The following is a 14,934-nucleotide window of genomic DNA, read 5'->3' as shown; positions in this document are numbered from 1 at the left end:
TTGGTGCACACCTGTCATTTCTGACCTCTTTCTGATTAAATAATTAGTAGACTTTATTCAGAAAGTATTGCTAAAATAATTTGAAATTGATTACATTTTTTTTCCAAGATTGTGTTAAATATACTCTTTATTGTGTGGTTGTTTGGATGTTGCATGGGCGCTACCTTCTTGTCACAGCAGGTGTGTGTGAAGGGCTGTTGGGGGCGGGAGGGTGTTAGGACTGGACTTAATGGGTAGGGGCTAAGGTAGTGCCTGCATCTTCACCCAAAGAGGAGTTTGACTTTCTCACTGTGCCTCTCTCAGACAGACTCGCACAGTGCTGGACTGTAAAACACCTCTCAACTCTGCTCTCCGGCTCTGGCCACCAGAGAAGATGCTTCATCGTTACTCTTCATGAGATTACTGCAACACTGGGTGGAGTGGCAGCTCTGCAGCTAATGGGCTGCTGCTGTTGCTCTTTCCATCTTTATCTCTCTTTCAATTGGGACGCTGGGGAGAAATAAATAGCTCAACACACACTGTTGGGAGGCAAATGAATGGAGCAGAGTGACAGGGGATTTCCCCAGGCTGCCTTCACACCAATGGATCTGGACACACGTTTTGAGATGGCCAAATTGAATTTGGCTAAATAATTTTTCTTTTTACATTGCAAACTCATTTTTGCAACGAGATCATCTCTTTACAGCCTGCAGACCAACCTTTTTGTGGATTTTCACTGTAAAGATTCACATTATGTAAGTCTAAGTTTCGTGACTTTATTAAAACAGTTTGTTGGCAAGTAATGCTGCCTGGGAGTTCTTACTCAGGAATGGTGTAATTTTTTAGCTGCCTACACTGCTAATGACAATATGTTGAGTAGTAGACAAACAGTTGAGCATAAATTCATAAAACAAAATTTTACTTAATTCATTAAAGTGATATATTTCTTGTGTTCTTCAGATCTTAGGCTCAAGGATGTGCTCTATAGTCATGCTTCATCAGTGGAGTCTGGCTATGTTCTTGCTGTGCTCCCCAGTGACTCTTGATGGGAAACCAGTTGATGCACTTAGTAGCAGAACGTGAGTTCTTTTTTATATTCATTTTGATGATAGAAAAGTAATTCCATGTTATGCAAAATTAACTTGAAAAATGAAGGACTATATTTAAAAGTGGTGAACAACACTTTTTAACACAATATTAATGATACAAAAAAATACAACTACAGTTTATTAATCAGATTAAATTAAGGTACAGAAGGTTTTCTATGTTTGGCTTTTTGGGGTCTGGAGCTCAGATTAGAGATGGCTCTCACAAACTTGTTTATGCTGCCACCTACTGTACTGAGGTGTCATGGTGCCTGACCTTACATTTCAGCTGACACCACTTCTAAAAGGGCTCCACACAGAAACTCAACTCAACACTGTTGTGTACCATGAAATTACAACAAAGGTCAAACAAAAAAGAAAAATGGTTAGATTTTGTAGGTGCTAACTCAGGAATGAGAAATCAGTAAAACAGATTTCTGACAGATTTAGAAATAAATTAACTTGGTGCTGCTCCCCTCTCATGCACGATGCCAGGATTTATTTATTAGCTTTTATGCAACCTTCCTTGTTGATCTGACTCAGTCTTTTCACTTTCATGCTTTAAGGAGGAGATCAGTGAGCCATGCCCAGCTGATGCATGACAAGGGCCGCTCCTTACAGGAGTTCAAGCGGCGCATGTGGCTGCAGGAGCTGCTGGAAGAGGTGCACACTGCTGATGAGCACGCTCCACCCGTGCAGAGCAGAACCCAGAGCCAAATCTTCAGTGGGAATGCCCTGCACGAGAAGCCCCCAGGGGCCACCAAGAACCTCCCTGACAGGTTCAGGCCAGACAGAGAGGGCCCTAACCTGCCCCAGGAGACCAACAAGGCTCTGGCATATAAGGACCAGCCACTAAAAGTAGCCACCAAGAGAAAAAAAAAGGTGAGGTTAGGCCGACGTAGAGAGAGCGACAAGAAGCGAAGGCGGGCACGGTCTGTCACATCAAAGGAGCCATGAAGGATGCAGTGCCCTGACTAAGAGACTCCCAACAGCCTTTATATGGTACTGCACTAAGACACTGACATTGGTCCATCTAGACTGGGATTTGAGAGACTCTACGCATGGCTGATTCAGTCACTTCATATTACAGCCCTGAGGTTGTGCTTGTATGGTAATATTTTGCTGTGTTTGTATTTTCGTTTGAAGTTTCGTGAAATATCATCATCTTAAGTCCATATTTATTTGGAACATCTGTAGGCCTCTGTAACTTTGATTGACTTCAAAACAAAGCCATATGTTGTGATCTCTAACCAGCTGTGCGCTCAAGTAGATCAGGATTAACTATTTATTGCCTATATATAATGTAACTTCACAAAATTGGGAGGCTGAATGGTCTACTTTTGTTTGGCTCTATATTTGTTGACTATCGGGAACTTACAGTTACATACAAACTGTTCACTGCATACATCTGTTCGAACTTGTCTGCCATAATTTATTTCACTTTAAAAGTGTGTATTTATTTTGTGAATGTATCACGGTGCTGCTGACTAAATTCCGTAATGCACTTTAGTTATATCCTGTACATGTTCTTTTGTGGTTGAGTTTTATTTGGATGTTTCTTTTTGATGGTCCTGCTTTCCTTCTTCACCTTAGATCCCTCATGGACTTGTAACTTATTGGATGCTTCATCAAATCCATTCTTACCATTTCACATTATAGTTTATTTTTTATAAAAAACAAGCCCGAGTCAGGTGTCAGCTGTCAGACTCATTTAATGTTCTACTTGCACTGAGGGCATACTGTACATTTTTTCCAGTTAATCAAACATTAAAAGTGTAGCCATTAGAAATATTTTTGATTCACTGTGTCTTTGTTCACTAGCCATATGTGGCTCAAATGTTCAGCTAATTAATTAACTTCTAAAACCTGAAGTTGATATGGAGGAGACTAGGGCTGCTTAATTAATTATTTTATCTATACAATATCAGAAAAATGTGAAAAAATGCCCGTCACAGAGTTTCACTGAGCACAAGATGATCTATTCAAATAGCTTGTTTGATCCAGTCCAAATTCCAAAACCTGAATATATTTAGTATGTGATCATATAAGACAAGAAAAGCAGCAAATCTCTCTTGAGCGACTAATCGATTAGTCTAGTTGACTAATATATATATATATATATATATATATATATATATATATATATATATATATATATATATATATATATATATATATATATATATATATATATATATATATATATATATATATATATATATATATATATATATATAATATGAATGATATACTACAAGGGAATACAAAAACTATGAATGCAAAGCAGACTAATTTGCAGCATGGTCAGTTACCCATTTTATCCCTAGAATCTAAAGTTCATAAGGAATAGACCTGTATGCACACTACCTGCCTCTTAATAAAGAAGCAGTGGCTAAACATAGAAAAAGGTAGAAAAATGGCAACAGGGTAATGTTGACCATGGGCCTGAGTTCAATCAGCAGTAAGTATCCGTCCTGCTGAAGTTTGTATATTTCATTGTGACCAATAACCTTGCTAAAGAGGTGGAGAGAAAATAAATAAGAAGTGCAAGATTTGGGTCAAAACGGGTTTTTAAAATGTATTATAAAAAGGTGAAAAACTATTTTTTGTTGACTTTTGGGTACAGACAGAACACAATGAAGCTGTTAATGTCCCACTTGAGAACATGGCATTTTTAATAGCCGCTGACTGAACGGCACTGACACTGGTAATGGAGGGGTTAGCAAATGCATCAGCATCAGCTATATCCTGTGCTAAGAGCAGCAGTGTACACCAAAGGCCATTAGCTGACACAGAGTCATAAATACTGTGGAAAGCCTGATAAAGCTGCCATCAGGAGCCTGCAGCTCACACCGAAGAAATCAATCAAACAATGGAGAGAGATATTAATATGTCCAGAGAAGGGTGGGAACAGAGAACATAATCAATGGACTGGTCTATTTTTCTTTGTAGAGTGCTCATTTTTAAAATGTAATTCATACAGTATGAATGAAATCCCTAAAACCATCTCCATAGAGAGAGAGAGGGACTTTAACAGGCCAGGAAAGGTCAATTCAAGTATTTACAAACAGCAGTGCAGTCTCAGTTAATGAGGTATTTCTTTAGTCCCAAAAAGACTAAAGAAAGTAAGTTAAACAAACCTTAATAATGTCAAGTGTAGCTGTTACTAAAAATGAAAGTAACTAAAAAGACTAAAGATACACATAGATCCTCTAAGAACCATAACAAAACAGGCATGTATAGTACATCACTGTTTCCTGAGCAGCTGGTCTGAGGCTGTTTCTCTTTAAACCAATTCAACCAGAATCAATTAGACCCAGGTGATGTTTGCCTTTCTTCCTTTCACATTCAGCTATCACACTTTGTAATGAGTCCTGAGAGACTGTCACCTCTACCTTCGTCAGCCCAGTTTAACAGGATGGACACAAGTGAAATAGAAGTTTACATTATGGGGATAGTTCACTCACAAACATGAGCCTGAAGATAGTGCTTTGAGGAACGAAGATGGTAAGTGTGTCCAAATGACGGAGAATTGTTACATCTGGCACCATTTTAAAATGCTATGACCGCTAAGGCAAACACCTGTTCCATTTAATTACACAGCAGTAGCAGTCAAAATGTTAATTAAAAAAGAATAAATTTGTATCTTAGCAGACAACCTGCGGTTGTTTTGTAAATGCTTTGTATCTTTTACTTTGGTGATATTATATCATGTGTGTTTTCTTGACGTTATGATACATAGTATATTGTCTATCATTATAGGTCTAAATAAGCCTTTCAGATGCTATTTAAAACTAAAAATGATATATTCTCAATTAAATTATTGTTTAGTTGTCAAAGAAAAATAGCAACAAAAAAAATAAAGACTACGTTTTATTTTTTCCCGAGCCCAATATGACATATTTTGTCTTGCTTTGTTTAGCCAATAGTAACCCCCCCAAAAAAATATCAAGTTCACTATTGTACATGACAAAGAAAAGCATAAAATCCTGAAAAGCTGGAACAAGCAAAAGTTTGGAATTTTTGCTGAAACAATTAAGAGATTATAGCTGCCGATTAATTTTGTTAATCGACTAATCCAAGACATGAATTATGACTAAATGTTTTATTTATTTATTCGAAAGGTGAGGTCAAGTTGGTGATAATATGGCTGTTCCTAATACCTATGTGCTGATCTTTGCCTGTACCTGTGGAGTGATCCTGGGCATCGGGCTCTGTGCCAACCTGCTGGTCTTCTCTCTGTTTGCCAAGTACAACACGTTGCGTAAGAATCGCCTTGACATCCTCCTACTCAGCATGACTCTGGCCGACTTCCTCACCCTCCTGCTCATCCCCTTCACCTTGCACTCCGCCGTAACTTACTCCTGGCCTCTGGGCAACACCTCTTGCAAGGTCTACCAGTTCCTGCTGGCCTTTAGCCTGGCGGCCAGCACCTATTCGCTATGTGCCGTTTCCATGACCCGCGCCATGATCATCACCAACCCGTACCAGCCGCCCACCATGGACCTGGTGATCCTCATGTTTGTCCTGGTCTGGGCCCTCAGCTTCTTCATCAGCCTGCCACTGCGTATGTTTGCCACCAAAGAGAGCCTGGGCCCAAGCCTAACTAACTTCTCCTTCTGCCTTCCAACCATTCATGAGCACCACTACCAAGTGGTCCTGAGCCAGTTTGTACTTTACTACTTTGTTCCAATGCTAGTCATTGCCTTCAACTATGTCCGGCTGGCTCTTTTTCTCCACAAGAGCCCTGTAATGTCGGTGTCCAGTGCCAGGAACACCCGCCGTGCCTCTGTCATGGTGTTCTTGGCAGCTGCTACCTTCTCAGTGTGCTGGCTGCCTGGTTATGTGCTGGAGCTGTGTGTGTACCTGGGGCTGTATCACCATGGACAGGCTTGGGAGATGTTTTACTTCATCTGTACTGTGCTGCAGTACCTGCACCCCTGTATAAACCCTGTGCTCTATGTGCTTCTATCAAAGCGCTACCGCCACAGGAGGGCAGCCTGGCTCTTCAGCTGTAACAGGAATAGAGTGCAGCCGCAGGTCATCAGTGTCACCACAGACACATTTTAAATACAGGGAATTGAGCAATGGGTTGTTGGCATTCAGGGACACTTTTTATATTTACTGTTAATACAAATCAACTACTTTTGTGAACAATAAGATGGATGTTTTTTGTGATTACTTTTAGATTTCCCCTCCATATTTGAGGTATAAATGTACAAATAAGAAGGTGAGAAAAAATAATGGTTTAGGATTATTTTTCAGGCTTGACTACAATCAAATGTTCACATTCACTACAAAAACAGCAGTAATCGTCACAATGTTAGTAGCTGCATCTAATCATTTTAGGGAACCTATGTAATTATCCAATTACTACTACTAAGTCTTATCGCTTTGATTCATTTCGTTGCGCCAGATGTTTCTGTCCCTTAGATTTTCTCATGTGGTCCACTTTTCTATTGTTTTACATGCCAGTACAAAAGCCTTATGAAGCTTTTTGTGTAGTATTTGTACTGTATGTATATTAAATTTGTCACAGGATAATTGCTTGCTTTCTACAATATCATTACAACGTCTTTCTTAAGAGGTGTTTTAAGTCATTACAAATGTGGCTTAATAACTTAATATTTGTTTACTCAGAAAAAAATGATTGTTGTAATAATTTCAAACAGCAGCATCTTGAATGACAAAAATCACAAACGGAAGAGAATGTTCTTGTTATTTCAAGAAACTGAGACTTTTACAATGGCAGGAAAACAATCTACTTTTCAAATGTTTGCATTTAAAAAAGTGGATTAAATGTAGTGGAATTGTCTTTTCCCTTTGCTCCAGAGCAAAGTTGGTCTCCATTTCCTTCACTTCCATTTCATACCAACAGTACATTTGAAGACAAACTGTACTACTACATGTTGCAGTGTTCCATCATATTTGAAAATCTGAGCACAACAAGCTCTAATGCAAAATGCAAATGCAGATATGACAAAAACTTTCACAGAGTGGTTATTTTTCCAAGCAGTGACCAATCATTCAGTAGGTTTTTGCTGCCTTGGCAGAGGATGGCCATTAAATAGAGCTATATGATCCACTAGTATTACACTACATAACTGGTAATGATAAACCGTGGGGTAAGCTGCAGCCTCTCAGCCTTCATACAATTTAATTGAGCCATCAAAAGTGACCTTTCAACGATGCTGGACAGAATGACAACACTATTATTGCAAGTTTTATATATTATTCACATTGCTAAATATCTACTAAAAAGATGGATACTGAATTTGTCTTTATGGTGATTACAGAGCAAGATGCATAGATGCAGAGTAAAGAAATGGTGAGGGACCATCAGAAAAATGAATAATTGTAATGCAGAAACTGTAACAATAATGTGGGAGTTGAAACTATAATTCAGGAATTATAAGAGTGATTTCATTCAGATAGGCTATATTTCTCCTAAATACAGGTGTACTGTCTCTGAGCTGTGCTCTTATAAATACAGATGTTATTGCCTTCTTTTAGTTATATTCTTTCTAGCTGCAGTTACAATTCTTTACAGCAGAAAGACTGGACATGACATAACACTATCAAGTCAGATATTGACGCTGGGTAGCATGCTTATTAAACAATCAAACATTAACAAATCAAAGGCACATTACCAACACTAACGTTAAGAGTTTCAGGGATGTCTGCTTCTTTAGAAATTTGCTTATTCCAAAGGAGCTCTTGGCTGTCCCCTTGGTGGATCACCAGTAACACCACCAGGGTCACTGTGCCATTCTTTGCTCACTAGCAGCACACACGCACATCAGATAAAAGCACACTGACTTCCTACTTTTTTCCCAGGAAGCTTTAGGTCTACATTTTGGAGTGGGAGAGGAGTGAGGAAAGGGGCATGCAGCAGGTGTTGTAGTTATACAGAAAGCAAAGGGATTGGGAAAGGGAATAACAAGTCTGGCTGAGTACAGGCAGCCGCTGCAGTAATAGGAGACAGCCTGCCCCTCCCTCTGTCAGCTTGCCCCCTGACTTTTGGCCTTCTCTTTAGCGTACAGCAAGGGCAGCTGGCCTGACTCATACAGACCGTCATCTGTAGACCATCAGCATGTCGGATATGGTGAAGCAATAAAGAACACGTGCTTGGGCGCAAAAAGTAAATCTACTGAACGTACTTCAGAGTGTAGAGACTGCTCTGCAACCTCTGAACAAATCAAGATTATCTATAAACAATAAAAGCAAACATTTGGTACATGACTTTTATTGGCTGTGATCTTGTGGTGCTCATTATGAGGCATTTCCTGCTTCTCATAGAAAATAAATCAAAGGCAGGTGCTCCACCAGCTTGATAATAAGGTGATAATAATGAAGCAATAATCATGTGATGTTTCTTGGGTGATGTACGCCTCTACCCATTACCTTTGAATACTCTTGCTTCCATTTCCATTTGACAGATCCACTGGTAATGAATTGATGTTTGATTGCATCTTTTATAATAATTAAATAAAACAATTCACTTTGCAAAAGTTGGTCGTCAATATCTGACTTTCAAACTTTGCATCACACTACAGGGGACTACATTTCAAGGTGGTTCTATTAACTCTGATGTTTTCTGGTGATATAGCATCCTTATGCATCAGAAAATCAGATACAAGATATTCTGTTCTTCAGTCCTGCACATTCTCAGTTTCTCGAGTCAGCATGTTCCTCTGGGGAGTTTTATTATCTTGATACTATACGTCAGTGTTTGCGAGCAATAATTTTGAGTCAGGAAACCCTGACCCGAACAATTTCTATAATGGTTGGAGGGCTTATTTCCAAAATATCTTTGCTGGAGCTGCTGCCAGAATGTAATTCAATTACCTTGTCACTTAAAACTCCTTGGCATCTACTACATGAAGCAACCTTTCCTGACAGATCTACATGTATTAAGATGACAGCCACCACACTTTCTTGTGCATCATTATCATGTATTTTTATATAAGCAAGAGTGTACAATGTGATCTCTTTTAAACAATGCTGGTACAGTGTAATCATGTTTTTGCTTAATGAAGAGGTACTTCTACTTATTTTACTTTTATAGACCTAATGTTGGCTCTACCCTAAAGGTATCGCAATGTGTAGGGTAGTTTAGCTAAAAGTGAAACAGTATGCCTTTAGGGAAGATTTAAAATTGGAGCTTTAAATGTGTGCACCTGACTGTACAGATAGGTAAAATTACCTTACGTCACCTTCACACTGGCACTTGAAATCAGCTCTGATGCGGCTGCGAAACGACCGGAAGTCATTCATTTCCTATGGAGATTCGCAGACCACATGCGAATGGGTCCGGTCAGCTAGCCTGAGCTCGCTAGCTCAAGTGAATTGACATTAGATGAGAGGTCTCAGCTGAGAGGTCATAGAGAATTAAACATTCAGACACTGACAGAATGAGTCGATCTCTCTGCCATGTTTTTTCTACTCCCAATTTCTACTATTCCGACGCTTTCAGCGGTGTAGTACAACGTCCATTGGGGGCACATTGCGTATTACGGAGCGGATTTCAATTGCCAGTGTGAAGGCGGCATTAGTCTGTGTCTGCAAGGTCTTGGAGCACAGCCTGAAAACAAAAGGAAGTCACTACAAAACACTGATGCCACAGAATCACGGACAACCAACAGAGGAGCTGCAGTGTGAGCCTAGTCCCTGTCTACTTTTACACACAATATATTGTATAATGACTTTTTTTTTGTCTTTTGTTGGTTCACTTTTACTCACAACATGCTAACCGGCAACATAGGATTCCATTCACTACGCTAAGCTAACTAGCGGTGGCGCTGCTGGTGTTGCACTGGACTAAAACAATGCATGCACAAAAAATGCGTTGGTCCACCTATCTACAGCTAGGGGAGACTGTGACAAGCCCTATTTCAACAAACGGTGGCGTATCCCTTTAAGCCACATTGCTGTAGCTTAAGTCCATCATTAACGTTAACAGTTTCTGTCAGTGAAATTACGTTAGTATTGTAGTTAATCAAGGGAAGCCACCTTCACCTGGCCTCTAGGTGGTTGACTTGAAATTATACTTCTATTGCGGCGCAAAATACCATCGTTCACCACGTTGCAATCCAGAGGGGCGCTGTTTCACACAATTAAAACTGTGGTAGGTACAAATATAGTAACGCTAAATGTTGCATTATCATATTATGATGAAGAAAATTGTTTATTTTGATGAGAAGGACGGTACACGCAGCAAGCTTAAATAAAAGGGTGCTTCCCATAGTTTCTGGGAAAAAACACCATTAGTGATTATCTGCCGTTTACTGCTGGAGAGCCATTAACTGTTAAAAGTGCCGTAGGTAGGATTGTGAAGATCCAGGACTTAGCCAAAAAATTTAAACATCAACAACTTCTCAGTCCCTCCCCCCTTTCTGCTAAAGCCCAAAACGGTCTCCTAAGCCCCACAAATGAGAATGAATGTTGTGCATGAGCAGTGATTGACACACAGTTAGACACCCCCCCGGCCCTGACTGGATAGTGCATCTATAAACCAATGGTACTATATCAGAGCTGTGTGGCAAATGTCTGCCACTCAAAATGAATATTGCTTAATGAAACCTAAAACTAAAAGTAATGGGTCAAATTGGATGTTTATGCAATAGAAATTACATGGCAATCCTGTCAAGTATTATAACAAGACTATAGTCAAATTCTAAATTAGGTAGAGAAGAGTTAATGCATTTTATTTAGTTTGATAAAATAATTTTTCTCTCTCTTTCATTAAGGCCTTAGGTACACCACCGCACTGGTTGAGCCATACTCTCATTTTATGGTAATGTACAATAATTTGTGCAACATAATTAATCATACTATTGCATCCATATTGCCTTACCTATTATGCCTTTTATATACAGTGTTGTTCTTTGCAAATTACCCTATACTGCAACATTCATTAACAAATGTATGTAAGGCCAATGTACAGTATAGGCCAACTCAATTTTGTGAATTCCCAAGAGACCACATTCTTGACACACTCTTCAAGTTAAGCAATGCACGTAGCTGACAGAAAATAGTTGTGGCTGTACACACTGTAAGATCAGAGGGCTCTTGCCCATGAGCTAATCATTCCATGTGCCATATAGGCAAGTGTTGAAGGAGTGTTGCCCGTTTATTTATAGGAGTCTCTAAGGTTCCACAGCAGAGGATTGCTCTTTGAGCTGGATTCAATTACAGCTCTGGTGAAAGCTGAAAATAAAGCATCTATACAGACACAAACATGAGTATAAATTCTTAATATGAATCTATAGGCCTAGTTTATTGTGCTGTATTTACAGGAGTTGAAGCACACACTCGTCACGTTTTCTCCAGAGAAATACAGGTTGCAAAATTAGACACATTTAGGCTATATTTTCAATATTCATATAGGCTTCTTATTTATTGTATGTTGACTGTTATGTAGGGAACTTATGTAGGATAACTGTTGTGGATGTAGAAAAGTAATATATGGATATAACTACTATGATGGCAACAGTATCCTCCATTTTCAACTCAGCATGTGCTGTCATCATCCCAAACCCAGTTAACCAGTGGCTGCATGAGGAGCCCACAAGTCATCTGTGCTCATAAACATACCTTCATGTTAAAATTTTAAGTTGGATACAACACATAAAAAATGAATGCCCCAGCAGCAGCAATTGAGAATAAATAAACAGAAATGAATTCTAAAAATCAGGGAAGGAAATCAGCTTTGAATTAGACCCCATGCGTTGAATTTGCCTTGTTTAAGATCACGATGGACAAAATGAAAGATTTATTAATGAGCGGACAAGTTAGAGTACTTCAAGGAAACTACTGTATGGGTTAAGAAATGCTATCAGACACATGGTAACAACTTGCAGTCCAGGTGGTCAAGCCCCAACCTCGGCCTGACAAAATATCACGGTTCAGCAGCCTGTTTACGTTGTAAAGCTCACTGTGACATGTAGGGACATGGCAGGTGAGGTACAAAGGAATATGTTTGAGTTAACACTGAGTAAACCTCTGAGCTTCTGTACAAGTGAGTCCTTGTAAGTGCCAGTGTAAATATGGTTCTTCCTGTAAAGAAAATAATCAGAGAAAGGAGAACGTGCACTTACTTCAAATGAAATTATTTATACAGGCAGAATGTTTTTTAATTTGGCTATAGAGTCTTCAGCAGCTTGCCAAAAAAAGAAACTAATCAGGAAGTACTGTATAGTAGATTAGTGGAAAAAGTGGAAAAGTCACCAACATCACCAGGTGACTTTGGTCTTGATAGGTTTTCATCCAGCAGGGAAAACCCCATTTGTACTGAGATTACTAGTGGAGTAGGAGATCATTTCATGTACAGTAAGGTTTAACATTATGTTATTAAAGGGTGGTGTAGGTGAAATATTGACAAATAATCACAGATTGGAGAACTATTTTTGTTTATCTTTTTGGCTATAGCTCTAATCAGTGTCATGGGCCTAGTCATCAAAGTGCTGACCCAAAGCAGCCTGAGGGAGTAGGGATTAGGGCAGCAATTTATGATTATTTTATATTGTTCATCAATTTTTTATTTTTATTTTGTATTATTCAATGCATTGTTTAGTCTATAATAATATAATGTGTCAGAAAGTAGTGTCCATCACAACTTCCCATAGCCCCAAGGGGTTGTCTTCAAAATGTTTTGTTTTGTCCAATATGTACTCAAATATATTTATTTTAAAATGATACAAAAGAGAGAAAGGCAGATCATCAGAGTGTAGAACCAGATTAATAACTGATAAATGACTTAGGCTAATATGAATTATTAGATTGTTAACATTGTTGCAGACATATTTTCTGTATAGATCACCTAATCAATAAGTCAATTACATGTTTCAGCTCTAGTAGGGATACTGTGGATATATTAATCCCTGTGTTTTGTTAAATCTGAAAAGGCTGAGGCTCAGCACATTGAGAATGAAGAGGGCTTACACCCTAATACTGATAGAAGTCAACAGGAACTCAGTCAGCCTCGTTGTGCAACTAAATGCCAAGAGAGTAGAGTCTGAGAGTAGAATCATATTGAACATATTCAACTTTGAGACCTTTGAAGTCATCCTTGATTAATAACCCATGTGGGTTTGCCTGTGAACTGATCCCCCTGCAGTTGCCCTCGGCCTGGAGTTTGGAAGACGCTGTCTACTAAAAAAGGGAAAGGCTTGATCAAGGAGTGAAATGCGAATCCGAAGTAGGCGTGGGACAGGACATGCAGAGGTAATTCCAGCCCCGCCCTCCGAATCTAAGGTGTCCAATTTCATCATGCAGCGCCCCGATACCTAGCAAAAACATGAACATCAACTTCAGATGACAGCAAGCTAAAATTGGTGGATATCAAAACCCAGTAACTGGCAACGAGCTTGGCTGGAGTATCCACTTTCTAGAGTGGAAGCCCTGGGTTCAGACACCTCAGGGTGAGGAGACTGTGTGCTCCACTCACTTGCAAAGCGGGTAATGGGGACGGCATAAACGCAGCTTAGGCTCCATTAGACAAAAACTTTCACACTATTAATTAAATGCAGCTGGACATGCTCTTCACATCTCAGCCATATACACTGTCTGATGAGTGAAGACTAACATTTTGCTCTAATCCATATAAAGTTCACTTTTCAGTATAAATGTAAGATTTATGATAATATGTATTAATTGTCACTGTATTATTGTCTCAGCATGGCAACTGTCACATTCCCATACAGTGACAACAAAACATAAATCTTTAAAAAGAGCAAATCTATCACAGCAACTGTGGTGGTGGTTTGCAGGTCAAAAGACATTTAGGTGTCTCGTAGAACTATACTGATAAGTTGTCCAGGGATGATTTATGGGCCTATGTTAATTTACGGAAGATATATCGTATCAGTGAATATGTCAGCCAATAAGTGATACAAAATTGCAGAAAAGAAATTCCACAAAATATTGGCTGATTTCATCATTGGATTTTTTTTAAATTAAAATACTTTAAATAATTGAAATACTGTCGGTATCAGTATCTGTAAATGGGCTATATCATCTAGATTAAAACTGGGCTGAATTTGGTTGAAAAGTTACATATAACCACTATTTCGACAGCATTTCAATTACTATATTTCAATATTAAGTTAGGACCTGCTTCACACTGAAACATAGTCATGAAAAGATGTTGAAACCACATTAATGTGTTTAAAAACTTTAGTTTAAATTCAGGTTTAAACTACATACAGTACAGGCCAAAAGTTTGGACACACCTTCTCATTAAATGTGTTTCTTTAATTTCATGACTATTTACATTGCAGATTCTCACTGAAGGCATCAAAACTATGAATGAACACATATGGAATTATGTACTTAACAAAAAAGTGTGAAATAACTGAAAACATGTCTTATATTTTAGATTCTTCAAAGTACCCACCCTTTGCTGTTTTTGATAACTCTGCAAACCCTTGGTGTTCTGTCAATGAGCTTCATGAGGTAGTCCTCTGAAATGGTTTTCACTTCACAGGTGTGCTTTGTCAGGGTTAATTAGTGGAATTTTTTCCCTTATTAATAAAAAAGCAAAGGGTGGCTACTTTGAAGAATCTAAAATATAAGACATGTTTTCATTTATTTCACACTTTTTTGTTAAGTACATAATTCCATATGTGTTCATTCATAGTTTTGATGCCTTCACTGAGAATCTACGATGTAAATAGTCATGAAAATAAAAAGGAAACGCATTTGAATGAGAAGGTGTGTCCAAACTTTTGGCCTGTACTGTATATTGTGATTTGATGAGTTTTCTGTTTTAAATAAATATTCCTTTCACCTAGTTAATAACACAATATCCATATAGTACATTTTCCAAAACATCTGTTGAGAAATTGTTAAAGGATTAAATGAAAGAAAT

General features: G+C 38.6%; 2 protein-coding genes across 2 annotated transcripts; both read left to right on the top strand.

Annotated features, from left to right (window-relative positions):
• The first annotated feature begins 398 nt into the window (after positions 1 to 398).
• Positions 399 to 2,658, top strand: LOC114560645 (parathyroid hormone-related protein). Its single transcript, XM_028586167.1, has 3 exons — positions 399 to 734; positions 940 to 1,058; positions 1,631 to 2,658. The coding sequence occupies exons 2-3, from the start codon at positions 955 to 957 to the stop codon at positions 2,019 to 2,021; spliced, it is 495 nt and encodes a 164-aa protein (XP_028441968.1). The 5' UTR covers positions 399 to 734; positions 940 to 954; the 3' UTR covers positions 2,022 to 2,658.
• Positions 2,659 to 5,210: 2,552 nt separating this feature from the next.
• Positions 5,211 to 6,134, top strand: LOC114559709 (galanin receptor type 2). The gene has a single exon (XM_028584525.1). It carries the CDS (start codon positions 5,211 to 5,213, stop codon positions 6,132 to 6,134), a length of 924 nt encoding a protein of 307 aa, XP_028440326.1.
• Positions 6,135 to 14,934: the final 8,800 nt, after the last annotated feature.

This window comes from Perca flavescens, chromosome 8 (genome assembly GCF_004354835.1).
Source record: "Perca flavescens isolate YP-PL-M2 chromosome 8, PFLA_1.0, whole genome shotgun sequence".
Classification (NCBI taxonomy): domain Eukaryota; kingdom Metazoa; phylum Chordata; class Actinopteri; order Perciformes; family Percidae; genus Perca; species Perca flavescens.
Note: the sequence above shows the minus strand (reverse complement) of the source record. Positions and strands in the feature narration are given on the sequence as shown.

Excerpts from the sequence above, each read along its gene's own strand:
- LOC114559709 (XM_028584525.1), top strand. The coding sequence starts at position 5,211 with ATGGCTGTTCCTAATACCTATGTGCTGATCTTTGCCTGTACCTGTGGA.
- LOC114560645 (XM_028586167.1), top strand. The coding sequence starts at position 955 with ATGTGCTCTATAGTCATGCTTCATCAGTGGAGTCTGGCTATGTTCTTG. Across the intron at positions 1,059-1,630 it reads GATGCACTTAGTAGCAGAAC|GAGGAGATCAGTGAGCCATG; the intron begins GTGAGTTCTTTT and ends TCATGCTTTAAG.